Source organism: Pezoporus occidentalis, unplaced genomic scaffold, assembly GCF_034315485.1.
Source record: "Pezoporus occidentalis ecotype Australia unplaced genomic scaffold, CSIRO_AGI_Poc_V1 ctg460, whole genome shotgun sequence".
NCBI lineage: Eukaryota > Metazoa > Chordata > Aves > Psittaciformes > Psittacidae > Pezoporus > Pezoporus occidentalis.
The window spans coordinates 119,107-146,243 of record NW_026915792.1 but is presented as its reverse complement, the minus strand read 5'-3'; the positions used below and the strand labels follow the sequence as shown (position 1 = coordinate 146,243).

At 56.9% G+C, this 27,137-nt stretch overlaps 1 protein-coding gene and 1 long non-coding RNA gene across 2 annotated transcripts; one reads left to right on the top strand and one right to left on the bottom strand.

The window, feature by feature from the left end:
* Positions 1–2,068: 2,068 nt before the first annotated feature.
* Positions 2,069–2,529, top strand: LOC134172666 (uncharacterized). The gene is made up of 3 exons (XR_009967980.1): positions 2,069–2,155; positions 2,391–2,420; positions 2,495–2,529. It is a non-coding gene; the product is annotated as an uncharacterized LOC134172666 (long non-coding RNA).
* Positions 2,530–2,612: 83 nt separating this feature from the next.
* Positions 2,613–26,191, bottom strand: LOC134172665 (EVI5-like protein). Its single transcript, XM_062635993.1, has 19 exons — positions 26,145–26,191; positions 23,986–24,167; positions 22,484–22,673; positions 22,188–22,412; positions 20,790–20,864; positions 20,584–20,709; positions 18,331–18,474; positions 18,164–18,253; positions 15,977–16,074; positions 15,834–15,894; positions 15,176–15,229; positions 13,717–13,749; positions 12,749–12,889; positions 10,010–10,138; positions 6,988–7,062; positions 6,344–6,397; positions 4,415–4,498; positions 3,816–3,911; positions 2,613–2,894 (listed from the first exon to the last, which is right to left on the bottom strand). The coding sequence occupies exons 2-19, from the start codon at positions 24,132–24,134 to the stop codon at positions 2,715–2,717; spliced, it is 2,004 nt and encodes a 667-aa protein (XP_062491977.1). The 5' UTR covers positions 24,135–24,167; positions 26,145–26,191; the 3' UTR covers positions 2,613–2,714.
* Between the last annotated feature and the right edge of the window lie 946 nt (positions 26,192–27,137).

The following is a 27,137-nucleotide window of genomic DNA, read 5'->3' as shown; positions in this document are numbered from 1 at the left end:
AGCCCCTTTTTGGGGTGAATTCCCACGATTTTAGGCCAAATCTCAGGGATTTGGGGCTCTAAGTGGGCTTTTTCAGGGTGAATTTGATGCTTTTTGGCTCCCTACAGACGTTTTGGGGTGAATTCCGGGAGTTTTGGGAGCAACCCCCAGGATTTTGGGCTCCACGGGGAATTTCCGGGGTGAATTTGATGCTTTTTTAGGTCCCACGGTGTTTTTGGGGTGAATTCTCAGGATTTTGGGGCTGTTTCCCCACATTGTCTCTTATTTCTCTGTACAGGAAGGAACCAATGGGGGGGGGGGGGCAGGATCGGGTCCCATCCCCCCCCCCCCCCCCCCATATCCCGGTCCAATGTTGGGGTCCCCCCATGCTTGGATCCCAATGGATGGGATCCGGATGGGGCTGGATCCCCTTGGGTGCCATTGGGTGCCCCTTGGGTGCTATGGGGCCCATGGGTGCCCCCCCAGTGTCCTCTGGGTGCCGTAGGGGCCGTGGGTGTCCCCTGGGTGCTATACGGTCCTTGGGTACCCCTTGGGTGCCACGGGGCCCATGGGTGCTCCTTGGGGTCCTTTGGGTGCCACGGGGCCCATGGGTGCTCCTCAGGGTCCTCTGGGTGCCATGGGTGTCCCTTGGGTGCCACAGGGCCCATGGGTGCTCCTTGGGGTCCTTTGGGTGCCACGGGGTCCATGGGTGCTCCTTGGGGTCCTTTGGGTGCCACGGGGCCCATGGGTGCTCCTCAGGGTCCTTTGGGTGCCATGGGTGTCCCTTAGTGTCCCCCATTGTCCCTTCAGTGCCATGAGGCCCATGGGTGCTCCTTGGTGTTCCCTAGGTCCTATAGGGTCCATGGGGGTCCCTTGGGTGCCACGGGGCCTATGGGTGCTCCTCGGTGTCCTCTGGGTGCCATGGAGCCCAGTGGTGTCCCTTGGGTGCCATATGGCCCATGGGTGCTCCTTGGAGTACCCTGGGTCCTATTGGGCCCATGGGTGCTTCTCAGCATCCTCTGGGTTCCATGGGTGCCCTTTGGGTGCCACAGGGTCCATGGGTGCCCCTTGGTGTCTCCTGGGTCCTCTGGGGTCCATGGGTGCCCCTTGGGTGCCATAGAGTCCATGTGCGCTCCTCAGTGTCCCCTGGGGTCCATGGGTGCCCTTTGGGTGCCACAGGCTCCATGGGTGCTCCTTGAGTGGCATAGGACCCATGGGTGCTCCTCAGTGTCTTATGGGCACCATGGGTGCTCCTTGGGTGCCACAGGGTCCATGGGTGCTCCCCAGTGTCCTATGGGCTCCACGGGTGCTCCTTGGGTGCCACAGGACCCATGGGTGCTCCTCAGTGTCCTATGGGTACCCCTTGGGTGCCACAGGGTCCATGGGTGCTCCTCAGTGTCCTATGGGTGCCTCTTGGGTGCCACAGGACCCATGGGTGCTCCTCAGTGTCCTATGGGTGCCCCTTGGATGCCACAGGGTCCATGGGTGCTCCTCAGTGTCCTATGGGCGCCATGGGTGCTCCTTGGGTGCCATAGGACCCATGGGTGCTCCTCAGTGTCCTATGGGCACCATGGGTGCTCCTTGGGTGCCACAGGGTCCATGGGTGCTCCCCAGTGTCCTATGGGTGCCATGGGTGCTCCTTGGGTGCCATAGGACCCATGGGTGCTCCTCAGTGTCCTATGGGTGCTCCTTGGGTGCCACAGGAGGGTGCTCCTCAGTGTCCTATGGGTGCCCCTTGGGTGCCAAAGGGTCCATGGGTGCTCCCCAGTGTCCTATGGGCGCCATGGGTGCTCCTTGGGTGCCAGAGGAGGGTGCTCCTCAGTGTCCTATGGGTGCCCCTTGGGTGCCACAGGCTCCATGGGTGCTCCTTGGGTGCCACAGGCTCCATGGGTGCTCCTTGGGTGCCAAAGGGTCCATGGGTGCTCCTCAGTGTCCTATGGGCTCCATGGGTGCTCCTTGGGTGCCACAGGAAGGTGCTCCTCAGTGTCCTATGGGTGCCCCTTGGGTGCCACAGGGTCCATGGGTGCTCCCAGTGTCCTATGGGCTCCATGGGTGCTCCTTGGGTGCCACAGGAGGGTGCTCCTCAGTGTCCTATGGGCTCCATGGGTGCTCCTTGGGTGCCACGGGACCCATGGGTGCTCCTCAGTGTCCTATGGGCGCCATGGGTGCTCCTTGGGTGCCACAGGAAGGTGCTCCTCAGTGTCCTATGGGTGCCCCTTGGGTGCCACAGGGTCCATGGGTGCTCCCAGTGTCCTATGGGCGCCATGGGTGCTCCTTGGGTGCCACAGGAGGGTGCTCCTTAGTGTCCTATGGGTGCCCCTTGTGTGCCACAGGCTCCATGGGTGCTCCTTGGGTGCCACAGGCTCCATGGGTGCTCCTAGGGTGCCAAAGGGTCCATGGGTGCTCCTCAGTGTCCTATGGGCTCCATGGGTACTCCTTGGGTGCCACAGGAAGGTGCTCCTCAGTGTCCTATGGGTGCCCCTTGGGTGCCACAGGGTCCATGGGTGCTCCCCAGTGTCCTATGGGCTCCATGGGTGCTCCTTGGGTGCCACAGGAGGGTGCTCCTCAGTGTCCTATGGGTGCCCCTTGTGTGCCACAGGCTCCATGGGTGCTCCTTGGGTGCCACAGGCTCCATGGGTGCTCCTTGGGTGCCACGGGACCCATGGGTGCTCCTCGCTGCCCCATTGGCTGCCCCCGGGCTCTATGGGGCTGGAGCCCCACCCCCTCTCTGGGGCTCAGGGTGCGGGGGGCGCCCCCTCGTGGTCGCTGTCGCTGCTGCCCCCCAAGTGCCCGAGGGCCCGGAGGGGGAAGGGGGGGGGCTCCTCATCGGAAGAGCCCGAGGAGTCCAGGGGGGGGCCCAGGGGGGGGCCCAGCCCCACGGCACCGAACGGCAGCGACCCCCGGAGCATCCGGATCTAGGGGAGAAAGGGGGGAGGGGAGGGGGGGATGGGGGGGGGATAGGGGGAGAGAGGGGGGGGGGGGGATGGGGGGATGTGGGGTGTGGGGGGATGGGGGGGGATGGGGGGGATGGGGGGAGGGGGGGGGGGATGGGGGGGATGAGGGGAATGAGGGGGGGATGGGGGGGCAATGAGGGGGGGATGGGGAGGGATGGAGGGGGGAGAGGGGGGGATGGGGGGGGATGGGGGGGTGATGGGGGGATGGGGGGGATGGGGAGGATGGGGGGGGATGGGGGGGATGGGGGGATGAGGGGGGGATGAGGGGGGCATGGGGGGGTGAGGGGCGGGTGGGGGGGGATGAGGGGGGGATGGGGGGATGGGGGGGGATGGGGGGGTGAAGGGCGGGTGAGGGGGGGATGAGGGACAGCAGAGAAGTGGCAGGGGGGAGAGGTGCTGTCACCCATGGGTGCTTGTTATGGGTCCCATTGACACCCATGGGTGCTGGTTTATGGGTCCCATTGACACCCATGGGTGCTGGTTATGGGTCCCATTGACACCCATGGGTGCTGGTTATGGGTCCCATTGACACCCAGGGGTGCTGGTCCCAGGACCCATTGACACCCATGGGTGCTGGTCCCAGGTCCCATTGACACCCATGGGTGCTGGTCCCGGGTCCCATTGACACCCATGGGCGCTGGTCCCATTGACACCCATGGGTGCCCATTTGACACCCATGGGCGCTGTTCTGGGTCCCATTGACATCCATGGGTGCTGGTTCCGGGTCCCACTGACACCCATGGGCGCTGGTCCCGGGTCCCATTGACACCCATGGGTGCTGGTCCCATTGACACCCATGGGTGCTGGTTATGGGTCCCATTGACACCCATGGGTGCTGGTTCCGGGTCCCATTGACACCCATGGGTGCTGGGGGGTCCTCACCTCAGCCTTGAGCTCCCGGATGTGCTCCTGCAGGTGCCGGATGCTCTGAGCCGCTTCCGAGCGCTTGAGCTGCCCCTGGAGCAGCCGCTGCTCCTGCTGGGAACCAGAGCACCCATGGGTGCACCCCCAGAGACAGCGCCCACACATCCCATGTCCCATATCCCACACCCCATATCCCATACTCCATACCCCATATTGCATACCCCACACCCCATACCCCATATCCCATACCCCATATCCCATACCCTACATCCTATACCCCACATCCCACACCCCACACCCCACACCCCATACCCCATACCCCACACCCCATATCCCATACCCCACACCCCACATCCCACACCCCATATCCCATATCCCACACCCCATACCCCATAGCCCATACCCCATATCCCATACCCCATACCCCATATCCCATACCCCATATCCCATACCCCATATCCCATATCCCACACCCCATACCCCATATCCCATACCCCATACCCCATACCCCATACCCCATATCCCATATCCCATACCCCATACCCCATACCCCACACCCCATACCCCACACCCCATACCCCATATCCCATATCCCACACCCCATCCCATTCCCACACCTGCAGTTCCAGCTCTCTCACTCGTTGCCGCAGCTCCTCCATTGCCGCCGCGTTGCTCCCTTCTTGCAGCCCCTGCTGCAGGCTCTGCGGCCCCCAACGGCACCCAATGGCACCCAATAGTACCCCAGGGTCACCCAATGGCACCCAATGGCACCCAATAGTACCCCAGTGTCACCCAATGGCACCCAATAGTACCCCAGGGTCACCCAATGGCACCCAATTGTACCCGATAGTACCCCAGGGTCACCCAATGGCACCCAATGGCACCCAATTGTACCCAATAGTACCCCAGTGTCACCCAATGGTACCCAATGGCACCCCAGGGTCACCCAATGGCACCCAATGGCACCCGATAGTACCCCAGGGTCACTCAATGGCACCCAATGGCATCCCAGGGTCACCCAACGGCACCCGATAGTACCCCAGTGTCACCCAATGGCTCCCAATGGCACCCCAGGGTCACCCAGTGTCACCCAATGGCACCCAATAGTACCCCAGTGTCACCCAACGGCACCCAATGGCATCCCAGTGTCACCCAATGGCACCCAATAGTACCCCAGTGTCACCCAATGGCCCCCAATAGTACCCCAGTGTCACCCAATGGCACCCAATGGCATCCCAGTGTCACCCAATGGCACCCAATGGCATCCCAGGGTCACCCAACAGCACCCGATAGTACTCCAGGGTCACTCAATGGCACCCAATAGTACCCCAGGGTCACCCAGTGTCACCCAATGGCCCCCAATAGTACCCCAGGGTCACCCAGTGTCACCTAATGGCACCCAATAGTACCCCAGGGTCACCCAATGGCACCCAATGGCATCCCAGTGTCACCCAACGGCACCCAATGGCACCCAATAGTACCCCAGGGTCACCTAATGGCACCCAATAGTACCCCAGTGTCACCCAATGGCACCCAATAGTACCCCAGTGTCACCCAATGGCACCCGATAGTACCCCAGTGTCACCCAACGGCACCCAATGGCATCCCAGTGTCACCCAATGGCACCCAATAGTACTCCAGTGTCACCCAATGACACGCAATAGCACCCCACGGTCACCCAGTGGCACCCCAGTGGCACCCAGTGGCACCCAATGTTACCCAGTGTCACCCAATGGCATCCAATGGCACCCAATGGCACTCAATGGCACCCCAGTGTCACCCAGTTTCACCCTATGTAGTGTCCATGAGGGTCTATGGGTCTCTATAGCGCGCCCATGGGCATCTATAGGGTTTCTATAGGGTTTCTATAGGGTGTCCATGGGGTACCCATGGGTGTCCATGGGTGTCTATAGGGTGTCTATAGGGTGTCTATAGGGTGTCTATAGGGTCTCTATAGGGTGTCTATAGGGTCTCTCTAGGGTGTCTATATGGTGTCTCTAGGGTGTCTATAGGGTGTCTATAGGGTGTCTATAGGGTGTCAATGGGTGTCTATAGGGTTTCTATAGGGTGTCCATGGGGTACCCATGGGTGTCCATGGGTGTCTATAGGGTGTCAATGGGTGTCTATAGGGTGTCTATAGGGTGTCCATGGGTGTCTATAGGGTTTCTATAAAGTGTCTATAGGGTTTCTATAGGGTGTCTATAGGGTGTCCATAGGGGTGTCCATGGGTGTCTATAGGGTGTCTATAGGGTGTCCATGGGGTACCAATGGGCGTCAATGGGTGTCTATAGGGTTTCTATAGGGTGTCTATAGGGTTTCTATAGGGTGTCTATAGGCTTTCTATAGGGTGTCTATAGTGTGTCTATCGGGTTTCTATAGGGTTTCTATAGGGTTTCTATAGGGTTTCTATAGGGTGTCTATAGGGTGTCTATAGGGTTTCTATAGGGTTTCTATAGGGTTTCTATAGGGTTTCTATAGGGTGTCTATAGGGTGTCTATAGGGTTTCTATAGGGTGTCTATGGGTGCCTATGGGGGTGTCCCCGTACCTGGCTCTGCAGCTCCTGGTGCCGGTGCTGAACCTCCAGTGGCTGCAGAGCACCCTATGGGAGACAGCGTCAGCACCCATGGACCCAGCACCCATGGATCCAGCACCCATGGACCCACAGACCCAGTTCAGCACCCATGGACCCAGCACCCACGGACCCAGCACCCATGGACCCAGCACCCATGGACCCAGAGCCCCTGTTCAGCACCCATGGACCCAGCACCCATGGACCCAGCACCCATGGACCCAGAGCCCCTGTTCAGCACCCATGGACCCAGCACCCATGGACCCAGCACCCATGGACCCAGCACCCATGGAACCAGAGCCCCTGTTCAGCACCCATGGACCCAGCACCCATGGACCAAGCACCCATGGACCCAGAGCCCCAGTTCAGCACCCATGGACCCAGCACCCATGGACCCAGCACCCATGGACCCAGAGCCCCTGTTCAGCACCCATGGACCCAGCACCCATGGACCCAGAGCCCTCAGTTTAGCACCTATGGACCCAGCATCGAGCACCTATGGACCCAGCACCCATGGACCCAGAGCCCCGGTCAGCACCCATGGACCCAGCACCCATGGACCCAGCACCCATGGACCCGAGTTGAGCACCCATGGACCCAACACCCCAGTGAGGCTCTACCTGGCTCTCGAGGTGCAGCACCCGCTGCCGCAGCTCCCGCAGCTCCACCTGCGCCTCCTGCAGCGCCTTGGGCTCCTGCAGCACCCACAGCACCCATCAGCGCCCAGAGCACCCACTGGCACCCATCAGCACCCCCAGCACCCACTGGCACCCATCAGTATCCATAGCACCCACTGGCACCCATCAGCACCCATAGCACCCACTGGCACCCATCAGGGCTCATAGCACCCATTGGCACCCGCAGCACCCATTGGCACCCATCAGTACCCGCAGCACCCATTGGCACCCATCAGTGCCCATAGCACCCATTGGCACCCACAGCACCCGTCAGAACTCACAGCAGCCATCAGCACCCATAGCACCCATTGGGACCCATCAGTGCTCATAGCACCCATTGGCATCCGCAGCACCCATTGGCACCCATCAGTACCCGCAGCACCCATTGGCACCCATCAGTGCTCATAGCACCCATTGGCATCCGCAGCACCCATTGGCACCCAGCAGTACCCGCAGCACCCATTGGCACCCATCAGTGCCCATAGCACCCATTGGCACCCACAGCACCCGTCAGAACTCACAGCAGCCATCAGCACCCATAGCACCCATTGGGACCCATCAGTGCCCATAGCACCCACTGGCACCCATCAGCACCCATCAGAACCCACAGCACCAATTGGCACCCATCAGAACCCATAGTACCCACTGGCACCCATCAGTACCCATAGCATCCATAGCACCCATTAGCACCTGTCAGCACCCAGAGCATCCATTAGCACCCATAGCACCCATTGGCACCCATCAGCACCCACAGCACAACTGGCACCCATCAGCACCCATAGCACCCATGGGCACCCATAACACCCATGGGCACCCATCAGCACCCATTGGCACCCACAGCACCCATGAGCATCCATAGCACCCATCAGCACCCACAGAATCCATTGGCACCCATTAGCACCCATTGGCACCCATTGCCACACATAGCACCCATTGGCACCCATCAGCACCAACAGCACCCATCAGCACCCATAACACCCATGGGCACCTATCAGCACTCATAGCACCCATTGGCACCCATAGCACGCATTGGCACATATTGGCACCCATCAGCACCCATAGAACCCATTGGCACCCCCCATTAGCACCCATTGGCATTCATTGCCACACATAGCACCCATAGCACCCACCAGTACCCATAACACCCATGGGCACCCATCAGCACCCATAGGCACCCACAGCACCCATGTGCATCTACAGCACCCATAGCACCCATCGGCACCCATAGCATCCATTAGCACCCATTGGCACCCACAGCACCCATGCGCATCCACAGCACCCCAGCGCATCCACAGCACCCATTGCACCCATCAGCACCCATAGCACTCATTGGCACCCATCAGCACCCATAGAATCCATTGGCACCCATTGGCACCCATTACCACACATAGCACCCATGGGCACCCACCAGCACCCATAGCACCCATAGGCACCAATAGCATCCACTGGCACCCATTGGCACCCATAGCACCCATTGGCACCCCCATGATGCTATCCCTGAGCTCCACCTGCGACTGCAGCTCCGAGAGGGACCCGAGGGCCTTGGCCTCACGCAGCGCCCGCAGCTCCTGCAGCTCCTCCTGCAGCTCCTCCCGCAGCTCCTCCTGCAGCTCCTCTTGCAGCTCCTCTTGCAGCTCCTCCTGCAGCTCCTCCTGCAGCTCCTCCTGCAGCTCCTCCCGCAGCTCCTCCTGCAGCTCCTCCTGCAGCTCCTCCTGCAGCTCCTCCTGCAGCTCCTCTTGCAGCTCCTCCTGCAGCTCCTCCTGCAGCTCCTCCTGCAGCTCCTCCTGCTCCAGGTGCTCCTGGAGCTGCCCCTGGAGCTGATCCTGGAGCTCCTCCTGTAGCCGCACTGAACTGCTCTGCTGCGGGGACAGAGGGGACATCGATGGGACATCAATGGGACATCAATGGGGACATCGATGGGACATCGATGGGACATCAATGGGACATGAATGGGACAGCATGGGGACATCAATGGGACATCAATGGGACATCAATGGGACAGCATGGGGACATCAATGGGACATCGATGGGACATCGATGGGACATCAATGGGGACAGCATGGGGACATCAATGGTGACAGCACGGGGGCATCAATGGCGAAATCAATGGGACATCAATGGGACATCAATGGGACAGCATGGGGACATCAATGGGGACATCAATGGGACATCAATGGGACATCAATGGGGACATCAATGGGACATCAATGGGACAGCATGGGGACACCATGGGGACATCAATGGGGACATCAATGGGGACATCAATGGGACACCATGGGGACATCAATGGGGACATCAATGGGACATCGATGGGACACCATGGGGACATCAATGGGGACAGCAATGGGGACATCAATGGGGACATCAATGGGACATCAATGGGACATCAATGGGACATCAATGGGACAGCATGGGGACATCAATGGGACATCAATGGGGACAGCATGGGGACATCAATGGGACATCAATGGGGACATCAATGGGACATCAATGGGGACAGCATGGGGACATCAATGGGACATCGATGGGACATCAATGGGGACAGCATGGGGACATCAATGGGACATCAACGGGACATCAATGGGAACAGCATGGGGGCATCAATGGGACAGCATGGGGACACCATGGGGACATCATGGGGACATCAATGGGACACCATGGGGACATCAATGGGGACATCAATGGGACATCAATGGGACATCAATGGGGACAGCATGGGGACATCAATGGGGACATCACTGGGACATCAGTGGGACACCATGGGGACATCAACGTGATACCATGGGAACATCATGGGGAGGTCTGGTGCCAGCAATGGGACACCATGGGGACAGCGCTGTGGACCGCCCAGGATGAGGTCACTGCACGCAGGAGCACTGGGTGCCACAGGGCACCCTTGCCACACCCACCCCCCCCCCCAGAGGGCCACCCATGGGTCCCTGCCAGGGCACCCATGTCCCAGCACCTGCTCCATGTGGAGGACCCGGTCCTGCATCTCCTTGAGGGCTCCTCGGGTCTGGCTCTCCCGGAGCCGCGACTGCTCCAGCTCCGCCTCGAGCTGCGTCACGAAGGCCTCGCTCAGCCGTGGGTTCCCCTGGGATAGAACAGGGATAGAGCAGGGATAGAACGGGGAGGGAAGAGGGAAAGAACGGGGATAGAACAGGGAGACAGCAGGGATAGAACGGGGATAGAAGAGGGATAGAACGGGGATAGAACGGGGACAGAACGGGGATAGAGCAGGGATAGAACGGGGATAGAAGAGGGATAGAACGGGGATAGAACAGGGATAGAGCAGGGATAGAACGGGGATAGAAGAGGGATAGAACAGGGACAGAACGGGGATAGCACGGGGATAGAACGGGGATAGAACGCGGACAGAACGGGGACAGAACGGGGATAGAACGGGGACAGAACGGGGACAGAATGGGGACAGAACGGGGATAGAACGGGGATAGAATGGGGATAGAATGGGGATAGAATGGGGATAGAATGGGGACAGAACGGAGATAGAACGGGGATAGAACGGGGATAGAACAGGGATAGAACAGGGAGACAGCAGGGATAGAACAGGGATAGAACGGGGATAGAAGAGGGATAGAACGGAGATAGAATGGGGATAGAACAGGGATAGAATGGGGATAGAACGGGGATACAGCAGGGATAGAAGAGGGATAGAACGGGGATAGAACAGGGATAGAATGGGGATAGAACAGGGGTAGAACGGGGATACAGCAGGGATAGAAGAGGGATAGAAGAGGGATAGAACGGGGATAGAAGAGGGATAGAACGGGGATAGAACGGGGATAGAATGGGGATAGAACAGGGGTAGAACGGGGGTAGAAGAGGGATAGAACAGGGAGACAGCAGGGATAGAACAGGGATAGAAGAGGGACACAACAACAGGGACACAAAAGGGATAGAACAGGGATAGAGCAAGGACACAGCAAAAACAGAACAGGGACACAAGAGGAACCCAACAGGAACCCACCAAGAACCCAACAGGAACCCAGCAGGAACCCACCAAGAACCCAACAGGAACCCAAAAGGGACCCAACAGGGACCCAACAAGAACCCAACAGGAACCCAACAGGAACCCAACAAGAACCCAACAGGAACCCACCAAGAACCCAACAGGAACCCAAAAGGGACCCAACAGGGACCCAACAAGAACCCAACAGGAACCCAACATGAACCCAACAGGGACCCAACGGGAACCCAACAAGAACCCAACAGGGACCCAACAGGAACCCACCAGGAACCCAACAGGGACCCAACAGGACCCCAACAGGAACCCAACACAGACCCAACAGGGACCCAATGGGAAACCAACAGGAACCCATCAGGGACCCAACAGGAACCCAACAGGAACCCAACAGGGACCCAACAGGAACCCAACAGGACCCCAACAGGAACCCAACACAGACCCAACAGGGACCCAATGGGAAACCAACAGGAACCCATCAGGGACCCAACAGGGACCCAACAGGAACCCACCAGGGACCCACCAGGAACCCACCAGGGACCCAACAGGAACCCACCAGGGACCCAACAGGGACCCAATAGGGACCCAACAGGAATCCAACAGGGACCCAATAGGAACCCAACAGGAACTCAACAGGAACCCAACAGGAACGCAACAGGAACCCAACACGAACCCAACAGGGCCCCAGTAGGGACCCAATAGAGACCCACCAGGAACCCAACAGGGACCCACCAGGGCCCCAATAGGGCCCCAACAGGAACCCAACAGGGACCCAATAGGAACCCAACAGGAACTCAACAGGAACCCAACAGGAACCCAACAGGGACCCAACACGAACCCAACAGGGACCCAACACGAACCCAACAGGGACTCAACAGGAACCCAACAGGAACGCAACAGGAACCCAACACGAACCCAACAGGGCCCCAGTAGGGACCCAATAGAGACCCACCAGGAACCCAACAGGGACCCAACAGGAACCCAACAGGGACCCAATAGGAACCCAACAGGAACTCAACAGGAACCCAACAGGAACCCAACAGGGACCCAACAGGAACCCAACAGGAACCCAACAGGGACCCAACAGGACCCCAACAGGAACCCAACACAGACCCAACAGGGACCCAATGGGAAACCAACAGGAACCCATCAGGGACCCAACAGGAACCCAACAGGAACCCAACAGGGACCCAACAGGAAACCAACAGGGACCCACCAGGAACCCAACAGGGACCCAATAGAAACCCAATAGGAACCCAACAGGAACCCAACAGGGACCCAACAGGAACCCAATGGGAACCCAACAAGATCCCAACAGGGACCCAACAGGGACCCAATGGGAACCCAACAAGAACCCAACAGGGCCCCAATAGGGATCCAACAGGAACCCACCAGGGACCCACCAGGAACCCAACAGGGACCCAACAGGGACCCAACAGGGACCCAATAGGAACCCAACAGGAACTCAACAGGAACGCAACAGGAACCCAACACGAACCCAACAGGGCCCCAGTAGGGACCCAATAGAGACCCACCAGGAACCCAACAGGGACCCACCAGGGACCCACCAGGGCCCCACCAGGAACCCAACAGGGCCCCAACAGAAACTCAACAGAAACCCAACAGGAACCCAACAGGAACCCAACAGGAACCCAACAGGGACCCAACAGGAACCAAACACGAACCCAAGGCCTCCCCAGCACAAGGGGGCGCTGTCCACACCTGCTGGTGCTGCAGCTGCTGGATGGTGCTCTGGGCGCGCTGCAGGCTCTCGGTGGCGCTGCTGCAGCGCTGCCGCACCACGGCCAGCTCCCGCTTGATGATGTAATTCTCCTCTGCCTCCTGCGCCCGCGTCACCTGACCCTGCCGGAGGTAAGGGGGGCAATGGGGTGATGGTGACAATGGGGGTAATGGGGGTAATGAGGCAATGGGGGTAAAGGGGGCAATGGGGGTAAAGGGGGCAATGGGGGTAAAGGGGGTAATGGGGGTAAAGGGGGTAATGGGGGCAATGGGGGTAATGAGGCAATGGGGGTAATGGGGGCAATGAGGGTAATGGGGGCAATGGGGGCAATAGGGGTAATGGGGGCAATAGGGTAATGGGGGCAATGGGGGTAATGGGGGCAATGAGGGTAATGGGGGCAATGGGTGCAACGGGGGTAAAGGGGGCAATAGGGGTAATGGGGGCAATGAGGGTAATGGGGGTAAAGGTGGCAATGGGGGTAATGGGGGCAATAGAGGTAAAGGGGGCAATGGGGGTAACGGGGGCAATGAGGGTAATGGGGGTAACAGAGGTAATGTGTGTAATATCAATGGGGGTAATTGGGGTAACGGGGGCAATGGGGGGAACGGGGGCAATGGGGGCCAATGGGCACAAGGGGAACAAAGGGAACAATGGGGACAAGGGGGTGAATGAGGCCCCAAGGCTGAGGAGCGAGGCCAATGTCACGCCCTATAGAAGGTGCCACCAGCCCCATGGGGACCTTCGGGACCACTCTCCCCCCATCCCCTCCCACTGAAACCCAACCCCATTCCCACTCCTCCCCCAATCGGGAAGAGCCGCGGGAGCCTCCGGAAAAAGCAGGAGAAGGGCCGCAATTCCCCAAAGCAGGAACAAGGCAGCCAAAAAAGGGGGGAGGAAAAGGCTTCGACCAAGCAGGAAAAGCAGGAAAATCCCTCCTTGGGGATAGTACCTGGATGAGGCGGTCGGCGAGAGCCGCGCTCTCCTGCGGCACGGCCGGGAAAAGAAGGAAAAGAGGGAAAAGAGAAGGAATGAGATGGAAGCAGCGAGAGAAGCCGTAAAGTGGAGGCGCCCGCGGCATTCCCAGCCCTTTCCTGGGGGTATTCCAGAGATTTTGGGGGGGGGGGGGGGTCCAATGGGATTCCTGCTCTTTTCCCTCCTGTTCTATCCCGATGCCGAGCGTTTCCCACCTCCCCATTGACGATTCCACATGGAGCGGCCATGGAGCGGGCGGGAGGAGCGGCTTTCAGCACCTGGACAGCGCTGGGAGGGGGGGCGAGGAGGGAAGAGGGCAGCTGGAGGCGATGGGGGGGCACCCATGGGTGCTCCGGGGAGGGGGGGGGGGGGGAGCGTTCTAAGAGGGTTTGAGGTGGTTTTGGGTGGTTTGGGGGTGTTTTATGGCGTTTTGGGGGTTTTATAAGGGTGTTATAGGGGTGTTTTAAGGGTGGTTTGGGGTGTTTTACGGTGTTTTGGGGTGTTTTATGGTGTTATAAGGGTGTTATAGGGGTGTTTTAGGGGTGTTTTGGGGTGTTTTTTTTAGGGGTGTTTAGGGGTGTTTTATGGTGTTTTGGGGGTATTATAGGGGTGTTTTATGGTGTTTTGGGGGTATTATAGGGGTGTTTTATGGTGTTTTGGGGGTGTTATAAGGGTGCTGCTTTGGGGTGTTTTGTTATGGTGTTTTAGGGCTGCTAGGTGTTTTATGGGTTTTGGGGGTTTAGGGGTGTTTTGGAGTGTTTTATGGTGTTTTGGGGGTGTTATAGGGGTGTTTTAGGGGTGTTTTGGAGTGTCATGGTGTTTTGGGGGTGTTATAAGGGTGTTGTAGGGGTTTTGGGGTGTTTTAGGGGTGTTTTGGGGGTGTTATAGGGGTGTTCTAGGGCTGTTATAGGAGTGTTTTATGGTGTTTTGGAGGTGTTATGTGGTGGTTTGGGGTCTTTTATGGTGTTTTGGGGTGTTTTAGGGGTGGTTTGGGGTGTTTTATGGTGTTTTGGGGGTGTTATAGGGGTGTTTTGGGGGTGTGTTGCGTGTTTTAGAGGTGTTATAGGTGTGTTTTAGGGGTGTTTTGGGGGTGTGTTTGGTGTTTCAGGGTATTTTGGGGTGCTTTGGGGTGTTTTAGGGTGGTCTGGGGGTGGTTTGGGGGTGTTTTGGAGTGTTTTGTTGTTGTTTTGGGGTGGTTTAGAGTGTTTTGAGGTGCTTTAGGGGTGTTTTAGAATGTTCTGGGTGTTTTAGGGGCATTTTGGGGTGGTTTTGGTTGTTTTAGGAGTGGTTTGGGGTGGTTTAGGGGTGTTTTGGGGTGGTTGTGTTTTAGGGGGGGTTTGGGGTGGTTTTAGGGTGTTTTGTGGGTGTTTTGAGGGTGTTTTGGTTTACTTTAGGGTTTTCGGGGGTGTTTTTGGGGTGCTGCCCATGGCCCTCACCTTCTCCAGGGTCTCGATGCGCTGCTTCAGGAGCCGATTCTCCGTGCGCAGGCGCTGCGGGGAGGGGGGGGACACAAAGGGGGGAGATGAGGCCATGGGAGAGGGTTCCATGGATGGGTTCCTTGGCTCTGGAATGGGCTCCATGGATGGGTTCCATGGGATGGGTTCCATGGGATGGGTTCCATGGATGGGCTCCATGGAATGGGTTCCATGGATGGGTTCCATGGCTCTGGAATGGGTTCCATGGATGGGTTCCATGGCTCTGGGATGGGTTCCATGGGATGGGTTCCATGGATGGGTTCCATGGCTCTGGAATGGGTTCCATGGATGGGTTCCATGGGATGGGTTCCATGGATGGGTTCCATGGCTGTGGGATGGGTTACATGGATGGGCTCCATGCCTCTGGGATGGGTTCCAGGGATGGGCTCCATGGGATGGTGTCCATGCCTCTGGGATGGGCTCCATGGGATGGGTTCCATGGCTCTGGAATGGGTTCCATGGATGGGTTCCATGGCTCTGGGATGGGTTCCATGGCCCTGGGATGGGTTCCATGGCCCTGGGATGGGTTCCATGGCCCTGGGATGGGTTCCATGGCTCTGGAATGGGCTCCATTGATGGGTTCCACAGCTCTGGAATGGGCTCCATGGCTGTCCCTCACCTTGATCTCGATCTGCTCCTCCATCTCCTTGTTCTTGATGCTGGCGTATTCCTTCTCCAGCCTGTTTGGGATACAGGGATGGGACCAGACCCCATTGTCCCGTGCCCCACATCTCCCGCAGGACCCCAATTCCATGGCCTCACCTCTTCATCTTCTTGGCATTGTATTTGACCTGGAATGCCCTAAGGATGAGCTTATCCGGACAACTGTCGAACTGGTGCGGGATCACCTTCTGGAAGTACTGCAGAGGCAGGAAAGCCATGGATCATGGACCCATAGCAGGAAACCCGCCCCAAACTCATCCCAAATGGGCCCCAAACCTAATCCCATTGGACAAACCCATACCAAATATGCCCCCAAACCAAATCCCATTGGACAAACCCATCCCAAATGGGCCCCAAGCCAAATTCCATTGGACAGACCCATCCCAAATGGGCCCCCCAACCAAATCCCATTGGACAAACCCATCCCAAATGGGCCCCAAACCAAATACTATTGGACAAACCCATCCCAAATATGCCCCCAAACCAAATCCCATTGGACAAACCCATCCCAAATGGGCCTCCAAACCAAATCCCATTGGACAAACCCATCCCAAATGGGCCCCAAGCCAAATCCCATTGGACAAACCCATCCCAAATGGGCCCCCCAACCAAATCCCATTGGAAAGCCCATCCGAAATGGGCCCACAACCAAATCCCATTGGACAAACCCATCCCAAATGGGCCCCAAGCCAAATCCCATTGGACAAACCCATCCCGAATGGGCCCCAAACCAAATCCCATTGGAAAACCCATCCCAAATGGGCCCTAAGCCAAATCCCATTGGACAAACCCATCCCAAATGGGCCCCCAACCAAATCCCATTGGATGAACCCATCCCAAATGGGCCCCAAACCAAATCGCATTGGAAAACCCATCCCGAATGTGCCTCCAAACCAAATCCCATTGGACAAACCCATCCCAAATGGGCCCCAAACCAAATCCCATTGGACAAAACCATCCCAAATGGGCCCCAAACCAAATCCCATTGGACAAACCCATCCCAAATGGGCCCCAAGCCAAATCCCATTGGACAAACCCGTCCCAAATGGGCCCCAAACCAAATCCCGTTGGAAAACCCATCCCAAATGGGCCCTAAGCCAAATCCCATTGGACAAACCCATCCCAAATGGGCCCCCAACCAAATCCCATTGGACGAACCCATGCCAAATGGGCCCACAACCAAATCCCATTGGACAAACCCATCCCGAATGTGCCCCCAAACCAAATCCCATTGGACGAACCCATCCCAAATGGGCCCCAAGCCAAATCCCATTGGACAAACCCATCCCAAATGGGCCCCAAACCAAATCCCATTGGACAAACCCATCCCAAATGGGCCTCCAAACCATGTCCCATTGGAAAGCCCATCCCAAATGGGCCCCAAACCAAATCCCATTGGACAAACCCATTCCAAATGGGCCCCAAAGCAAATCCCATTGGACAAACCCATCTCAAATGGGCCCCAAGCCAAATCCCATTGGACAAACCCATCCCAAATGGGCCCCAAAGCAAATCCCATTGGACAAACCCATCCCAAATGGGCCCCAAGCCAAATCCCATTGGACAAACCCATCCCAAATGGGCCCTAAGCCAAATCCCATTGGACAAACCCATCCCAAATGGGCCCCAAACCAAATCCCATTGGACAAACCCATCCCAAATGGGCCCTAAGCCAAATCCCATTGGACAAACCCATCCCAAATGGGCCCCAAACCAAATCCCATTGGAAAGCCCATCCCAAATGGGCCCCAACCCAAATCCCATTGGACAAACCCATCCCAAATGGGCCCCAAACCAAATCCCGTTGGACAAACCCATCCCAAATGGGCCCCAACCCAAATCCCATTGGACAAACCCATCCCAAATGGGCCCTAAGCCAAATCCCATTGGAAAACCCATCCCAAATGGGCCCTAAGCCAAATCCCATTGGACAAACCCATCCCAAATGGGCCCCCAAACCAAATCCCATTGGACAAACCCATCCCAAATGGGCCCCAAACCAAATCCCATTGGAAAACACATCCCAAATGGGCCTTAAGCCAAATCCCATTGGACAAACCCATCCCAAATGGGCCCCCAACCAAATCCCATTGGGCGAACCCATCCCAAATGGGCCCCAAACCAAATCCCATTGGACAAACCCATCCCAAATGTGCCCCAAACCAAATCCCATTGGACAAACCCATCCCGAATGGGCCCCAAACCAAATCCCATTGGAAAACCCATCGCATTTGGGATGTGTTGATCCATTTGGGATGAACACATCCCAAAGGACCCAGCACGGACCTGGGACATTCCCTCCATGTCCAACTGGACCAGCTCGGCTTGGTTGAACTGCAGCAGCGCCATTCCCACACGGAAGACGATCTCCAGCCCCTATGGGAAGGCTCCATGGGGATCCCGGAGGAGAGCACAGCCCCGATCCGTGGGGATGGGATTCCCTCAGGAATTACCTCGTCCATGAAGATGTCGAAGACGCGCGTGGCCACGGGCAAAGGGAAGGTGGTGAGGAAGAGGGTGAGGAACCAGGAGGAAGCGTACATGGAAGTGAGGAAGCTCTGGGAGCGGAAGTGGGTGTTCAGCTCCGGCAGCTGCTCCTGGATGGAGGAAAACCGGGAATGGGGGATGGAGGAAAACTGGGAATGGGGGTGGAGGAAACTGGGAATGGGGATGGAGGAAAACTGGGAATGGGGGATGGAGGAAACTGGGAATGGGGGATGGAGGAAACTGGGAATGGGGGATGGAGGAAAACTGGGATTGGGGGATGGAGGAAAACTGGGAATGGGGGGTGGAGAAAACTGGGAATGGGGAATGGAGGAAACTGGGAATGGGGGATGGAGGAAACTGGGAATGGGGGATGGAGGAAAACTGGGATTGAGGGATGGAGGAAAACTGGGAATGGGGGGTGGAGAAAACTGGGAATGGGGGATGGAGGAAACTGGGAATGGGGGATGGAGGAAACTGGGAATGGGGGATGGAGGGAAACTGGGAATGGGGGATGGAGGAAAACTGGGATTGAGGGATGGAGGAAAACTGGGAATGGGGGGTGGAGAAAACTGGGAATGGGGGATGGAGGAAACTGGGAATGGGGGATGGAGGGAAACTGGGAATGGGGGATGGAGGAAACTGGGAATGGGGGATGGAGGAAACTGGGAATGGGGGATGGAGCAAACTGGGAATGGGGGTGGAGGAAACTGGGAATGGGGGATGGAGGAAACTGGGAATGGGGGATGAAGAAAACTGGGAATGGGGGATGGAGGAAACTGGGAATGGGGGATGGAGGAAAACTGGGATTGGGGGATGGAGGAAAACTGGGAATGGGGGGTGGAGGAAACTGGGAATGGGGGGTGAAGAAAACTGGGAATGGGGGATGGAGGAAACTGGGAATGGGGGATGGAGGAAAACTGGGATTGGGGGATGGAGGAAAACTGGGAATGGGGGGTGGAAAAAACTGGGAATGGGGGATGGAGAAAACTGGGAATGGGGGATGGAGGAAACTGGGAATGGGGGGTGGAGGAAACTGGGAATGGGGGATGGAGGAAAACTGGGAATGGGGGGTGGAGGAAACTGGGAATGGGGGATGGAGGTAAATCAGGATGGGGGATGAAGGAATACCGGGAATGGGGGACGGAGGAATAGTGGGAATGGGTGATGGAGAAAACTGGGAATGGGGGATGGAGAAATACCGGGAATGGGGGATGGTTCCCAGGGTCAATCCTGGTTCCTGAGGCTTGGACAGCTCCAGGAGGGTTTGTGGATGGGCCTTGGTGATGCCCCATGAGATGAGACCACCATGAGGGCCCCTACTGTGGTCCCCATGGTGCCCATAGGCCCATGGATGATCCATGGAGCATCTCATGGGGCTCTCATGGATACCCCCAAGGTGTCCTTTGGGTCCCACTGATGCCCCCCTTTAGGAGTCATGGATGCTCCTGAGAGCATCCATGGATGGGCCTTGGGGCATCTCATGGATGGTCCCTTTGGGTGTCTCATGGATGGTCCCCATGGTGCCCATAGGCTCATAGATGGTCCGTGAAGCATCTCATGGATGGTCCCTTTGGGTATCTCATGCACGGTCCATGAAGCATCTCATGGATGGTCCCCATGGAGCATCTCATTGATGGTCCCGATGGTCTCATGGATGGTCCCCATGGTGCCCATAGGCTCATAGATGGTCCATGGAGCATCTCATGGATGGTCCCTTTGGGTATCTCATGCACGGTCCATGAAGCATCTCATGGATGGTCCCCATGAAGCATCTCATAGACGGTCCCAATGGTCTCATGGATGGTCCCCATGGTGCCCATAGGCTCATAGATGGTCCATGCAGCATCTCATGGATGGTCCCTTTGGGTATCTCATGCACGGTCCATGGAGCATCTCATAGACGGTCCCAATGGTCTCATGGATGGTCCCCATGGTGCCCATAGGCTCATAGATGGTCCATGAAGCATCTCATGGATGGTCCCCATGGAGCATCTCATAGATGGTCCCAATGGTCTCATGGATGGTCCCCATGGTGCCTATAGGCTCATAGATGGTCCATGGAGCATCTCATGGATGGTCCCTTTGGGTATCTCATGCATGGTCCATGGAGCACCTCATGGATGGCCCCTTTGGGTATCTCATGCATGGTCCATGGAGCACCTCATGGATGGTCCCCAAGGCCTCTCCCCTCTTGGCTGCCCCATGGCGCTGGTGCCCACCTGCAGCAGGGACTCGAACTGGAAGATGCAGAGCCCCAGCTCGGCCATGCTGGGCTTGAAGAGCTCCCGGAGCCGGTATTCCTGCATCAGCCTCACGAACACGCAGAAGGCCTCTTCCTCAGGCATCTGCAGATCCAACGGGACACAAATCCCACCGGATCCGGCGCTGGAGGAGCGGGAAGGGAGCCTTGGAACCCACCACAAACCTGCATGAGCAGCAGTCCCACGATGAAGGCGCTGCCCTGGCAGTAGCCGACCTCGCGGTCCACCAGGGAATAGGCCTGGGAAGAAGGAAAAGCATTGGATGCTCTGGTCCAGAGGGGCATGGGAATGGGGTCACATCCACCTGTGGACACCCTCAGGGCTTGGGGGCTCCATTGATGCCGATGAGGGCATCCCAATGGCATCGAGTTGGGTGGGAACCCCAGGCCTTGGAAGTGCTTGGATAAAGGTTGGATCTGATGAGCTTGAAGCTCTTTCCCAACCCAGTTCATTCCAGAATTCCCTAATTCCTGATCCCCCCTATCAATGGGGGTGTGAGCAGGGCCCTGGCCTCCACATTCCCTGTGGCAGGAAGCCTTAATCCTCGATGGAAAACCCATTTCCATGCTGGAAAAGAGCTTTGGTTGTGGTTGACATCACCTCCTGTTGGGAGGATACCCCCAAAGCCCCAATTGCCTCCTTAATCCAGAGGGAAACACAATGGGAAAACGATTGAGTGTTGGTTCCTTAATCCAGAGGGAAACACAATGGGAAAACGATTGAGTGTTGGTTCCTTAATCCAGAGGGAAACCCAACGGGGAAACTATTGAGTGTTGGTTCCTTAATCCAAAGGGAAACCCAACGGGGAAACTATTGAGTGTTGGTTCCTTAATCCAGAGGGAAACCCAATGGGAAAACTATTGAGTGGTGCTTCCTTAATCCAAAGGAAAACCCAATGGGAAAACAATTGAGTGTTGGTTCCTTAATCCAAAGGGAAACCCAACGGGAAAACTATTGAGTGTTGGTTCCTTAATCCAAAGGGAAACCCAACGGGAAAACTATTGAGTGGTGCTTCCTTGATCCAGAGGGAAACCCAACAGGAAAAGGATTGAGTGGTGCTTCCTTAATCCAAAGGAAAACCCAACGGGAAAATGATTGAGTGTTGGTTCCTTAATCCAAAGGGAAACCCAACGGGGAAACTGTTGAGTGTTGGTTCCTTAATCCAGAGGGAAACCCAACGGAAAAACTATTGAGTGTTGGATCCTTAATCCAATGGGAAACCCAATGGGAAGATGACTGTGTGCTGCTTCCTTAATCCAATGGGAAACCCAATGGGAAAACTATTGAGTGCTGGTTCCTTAATCCAAAGGGAAACCCAATGGGAAAACGATTGAGTGTTGCTTCCTTAATCCAGAGGGAAACCCAACGGGAAAACGATTGAGTGTTGGTTCCTTAATCCAGAGGGAAACCCAATGGGAAAACGATCGTTCCTTAATCCAGCAAAGAGGAAAACGAAGCTTTAGGAACGAGCTCCTTGGGGCCGGAAGCGCCGGCTCCGGATGTGGGTCCCACCAGACCCCATGGCAGAGAAGGAGCACCAAAGGCACGGAGCTGGCCGCTACCTTCATGACATTGAAGAGCACTTCCTGGCCCAGGCTGTCCTGGCCCTTGAAGAACTCGTGCTCCGGGTAGGTGCGGGCGATATCGCGGCGGATGAGCTTCTCGCACGGCGAGGACATCTTGAGCAGCTCCGAGTACTGCTTCTTGACGGGCATCTCGGTGGCGCTGCACAGGAGCTGCCAGACGATGGCTCGGAAGTGATGGGGAATCCCTTTACGGATGAGCTCCTGCGGGAGAGACGGCGTGAGCATCCCCGCGGGACGCGGTGGCGGCGGCACCGGCATCGGCGCTTCCCGACCTTCAGCAGCTTCTCCTTCTTCCTCCGCCACTCGTCCCACTCGTTGACGACGCGGCCCCACAGGATCCACGTGTCCTCTTCCAGGTGGCTGAGGTTGGAGGAGGCCGAGGAGCTGGAGACCAGCGAGGAGCCGCTGTTCCGACGGGAGCCGTTCATGGAGCGCAGGGATTTGGAGTCGGCTTCCAGGAGCCTGCGGGAGGCGGGGATAGGCCCGAAGAGGCTCCAAAGGGCACCAAAGAAGGGCCGCAAAATGAACCCAAAGAAGAGGAGACTCCAGCAAAAATTATCCCAGAAATGGAGGGATTCCCAAAAATAACCCAAAGAAGAGGAGACTCCAGCAAAATTATCCCAGAAATGGAGGAATTTCCACAAAATGACCCAAAGAAAAGGAGGTTCCATCAAAAATTATCCCAGAAATGGAGGAATTCCCAAAAATAACCCAAAGAAGAGGAGATTCCATCAAAACCATCCCAGAAACAGAGGAATTCCCAAAAATAACCCAAAGAAGAGGAGATTCCATCAAAACCATCCCAGAAACAGAGGAATTCCCAAAAATAACCCAAAGAAGAGGAGATTCCAGCAAAATTATCCCCAAAATGGAGGAATTCCCAAAAAACGACCCAAAGAAGAGGAGATTCCATCAAAACCATCCCAGAAATGGAAGTATACCCCAAAATAACCCAAAGGAGAGGAGATTCCATCCAAATTATCCCAGAAATGGAGGAATTCCCACAAAATGACCCAACGAAGAGGAGGCTCCATCAAAACCATTCCAGAAAAAGAGGAATTCTCAAAAATAACCCAAAGAAGAGGAGGTTCCATCAAAAATTATCCCAGAAAAGGAGGAATTCCCAAAAATAACCCAAAGAAGAGGAGATTCCATCAAAACCATCCCAAAAAGAGAGGAATTCCCAAAAATAACCCAAAGAAGAGGAGATTCCATCAAAACCATCCCAGAAACAGAGGAATTCCCCCCAAAAATAACCCAAAGAAGAGGAGATTCCATCAAAATTATCCCAGAAAAGGAGGAATTCCCCAAAAATTAACCCAAAGAAGAGGAGATTCCAGCAAAACTATCCCCAAAACTGCGGCATTCCCACAAAACAGCCTCAAGGAGAAGATTCCCCCAAACCCATCCCAGAAAAGGAGGTATTCCCACAGAAGAGGCGATCCCATCAACCCCATCCCACAAAACATCCCAAAGGAGGACAAAGGGACTCCTCCAAACCTCCTTTTCCCATAGGAGCAGCTGGGATCCCAGCCCCGGAATGGGACCATTCCTTATTGATCCCTTTCCAAACAGCCACCTCCTTCCCAAGATCCCCTTTTCCCATCGGGAAGAGCTGCTTCCATAGAGGAAAACCACCTTGGAGATGCTTCCCATTGGGGATGCTTGAGGAAGCAGCTCCTGGAATTCCATCCCCATCGGGTTTGGGACATCGGGGATGGGAAACGCTTGGGAAAAGAGTGGGAATGGGGAGGGAATTCCATTGGGAACTCACCGGTTCTGCTCCTCCAGCTTTGCCAACAGCTCCAGCTCATCGGGACTGAGGTTTTCCGAGTCGGAAGTGGGAGAACAAGCGGGAGCCGAGTGGATGGAGGAGAGGCCCTCATGGGAAGAGGAATCGGGGCTGACGGCCGGCGACGCCATCGTGGAATTCCAGCTGGGATATTGGGATCTCACCTGGAAAAGCAAGGCCAACGTGAAGGGCATCCCCATCCCCGCTCCAAGTTGTCCTCATCCCGCTGTTTTCATGGATCCGAACCGAGGCGGGAGCATCCCTCGGTGGGCAGCCCGTGGAAAAGCATGGAATGCCCTAAAAAATTCCCTAAAATCCCCTCAAATTTGTTATTTTAAGCCCAGTTTTCCCATCCTGTGTTGGCCCCGATCAAAACAGCCGAAAAGCAGGAATGAAGCCCGAAATTCCCTCGTTTTGGGAAGGAATGGGTGGGATGAGAGGGGGAATCCCTATGGATTCACAACCCATTTTGGGGGGTTCCCATGGAAAAATGCCTCTCCGAGGAGGGAATCTCAGTTTGGGATTGGAGGAATGGGATGGGAAATAGTCGGTTTGGGAATGCTGGATAAAGAGGGATTCCAGAGGCGGCTCCAGAGGGATGAGGTATTCCCACAAAACATTCCCAAACCAGGAGCTATGTCCCCAAAAGGAGGAAGAATTCCCATTGGATGACCATGGAATGGCCAAAACGAGGTGGCCAAAGGGTGATGCTGCTCCCTGCCCAAATCCAGGTGGGAATGGGATAAGGGGAAGCCAAAGGAAGCTGTGGGGTTTGCAATCCCATGGGATTTGCAGCATGGAGATAGGGAGCTGGCGGCCACCATTCCTTGAGGATTCCCAAGAGCTCATCCCAAGGGGATGGGGAAGAGGATTTGGAGGGATCATTGAAGGTGCAGAGGGGTCAAATGGTGGGAATGGGGCTGGGAATGCCACTGTTGGGTAGGGAAATAGGCCAAGTGGAGAGCAGGGATTGGTGTTCCCAAAGGGAATTCCTGGAAGCGGGAATTCCCCCCCCCCCCCCCATCACTCCCAAACCAGTAAATCCCCCCCGCAGTTTTGCCAGAAAACCCCATTTTTAACATGGAAAAGGAGCCGGAAGAGGGAAAACCCCACGGATGAAACCACCAGCATTCCAGAGGGTGGGAAAAGCAGGAAAAGGGCTTGGAAATGAGGTTAAACATCAGGAATTCTGCTCTGACGGGGCCAAATGGGGGGGGGATTTGATGCCCAAATCCCACCCCTTCCATCCCCAAATGTGGATTTCCAGGTGGAAACATCCCAAAATGATGCACAGAACGGGATGTTTGCCCAAAATGGGCTGAAATGAGCCCAAAATTCTGGTGTTTTTGGGGATTTTCCATGCAAATCGGGGGGGGGGTGGGTGCCTGCATCCATGCTGCAGGTATCAAAGGCTCCCAAAGCAGCAGGAAAAGGGGAAAAACATCCCAAAAGGAGCAGGGATTTTGGGGGGGGGGGGGACCGGGATTCGCTGCCGAATCCCAACAGAGCTAAAATCCCGGGATTTCAACCCAAAAGGAGGCAGCAGGAAGCACACAAAGGCAACGCTCCGGGGCTGTGCCTGGATGGAGCCATCATGGGGGGGGCGAGGGGGGGGTGTAGTACCCAACCTTTGCCCCATAGATGTGGGGAAGGGGGTGCTTGGCTCTGCTTGGGGGGGGGGGGAGCACCCCCCCTTTTTGGTGCTTTTTAACCAAAACCTTATGATTTAAAGTGAAAAAGCAACCAAGAAGGGGGGGGGGACACCCCCCGATGTTCCCCTTTATGGGCCCCCCCCATAGAGCCCCACAATGGAAGCACACCCCTTAGCCCTAAAAGGGGGGGTCCCCCATTTAATCTATAGCCATGGGCGGGGGGGGGAGACCCCCCCAAGCTGCCCCATAGATGGGGGGGGGGTTATCCCAATGCCCCCCCCATAGGAGGTACCCCCAATATCCCCCCGCCTATAGATGGGGGGGTATTTACCCTATAGCCCCCCCCCTATTCATAGCAGGGATGTGGGGGGGGCTTTACCCCCATGCCCCCTCTCCCTATAGCCATGGGGGGGGGGGGTCACCCCACATCGCCCCCCCCCCCATAGGGTACAATGGAAGGAGCCCCCCCCCCCCCGCAGCCCCTCCTACCTGTGATGCGTTGCCATGGCAACCGCCCGCTGCATCCGAGGGCGGGGGGGGGGGGGGGGGGGGGAGCCGAACGGGAGCCGAACGGGAGCCGAACGGGAGCCGTGGGGGGGGGCACCGCCGCCACCGCCCTCATTGGGTGGTGATTGACGGGCGAGCCCCGCCCCTCAGCCAATCAGCGCGCGGATTTAGCCCTTCAGCCCGCCCGCTCCGCCAATCGCTGCTGTCCGAGCCCGGAGCCGGCTACTAAAGGACGCTGAGCCAATGAGATGCAAGGAAGGGTGGGAGCAGCGAATGGGAGGCGAGGGTGGTGGGGATGGATGGGGAGGACAGCCAATGGGATGTGAGAGCTGGGGTCTGGGCGGCACGGAAGGCAACAAGCCCCGCCTCCTCTGCTGGGTGTGATTGATAGGTGAAGCAGCCAATCGCTGACGGAGAAGAGGGTGAGGAAGCCAATAGGAGGGGCGTTCATCGCTGCATCTGGTCCCGCCTTCCTGGGCCGGATTTGCCGCTCTGATTGGCTATCGTGGGATGATTGGCGGGTTCATCCACCAATGGGATGTTGAGTAGCTGTAAGGGTACCCACGCAGGGTGGGTACCAAGGTGGGGGGTTACCTGGGATGGGGTCCCTGACCCATAGGGATATCCATAGGGATAAGGTGCCCTGGTGCCCCATAGGGTGGGATATGGGGCCATGGTGCCCTATAGGGTGGGATATTGGGGTGATGAGGGGCATGTCCCTCATTCCCATAGGGATCCGGGTGTGGGGGTCCCCAGTTCCCTAGGGATGGGCTTTACAGGGACCCCAGCCCCATAGAAATGGGTCCCTTGTTCCTGATGGGTTGAGGTCTTGGGGGGAATGGGGGTCCCTGGGGGGGGGGGAGGTGTGTGTGCAGGGACACTGGAGCCCCCATTCCACAGGGATAAGGGTGTTGGGAAGCATTGTGGATCCCCCCAATGGGCTATGGGGATATGAGATCCCTATGGATGGGCATG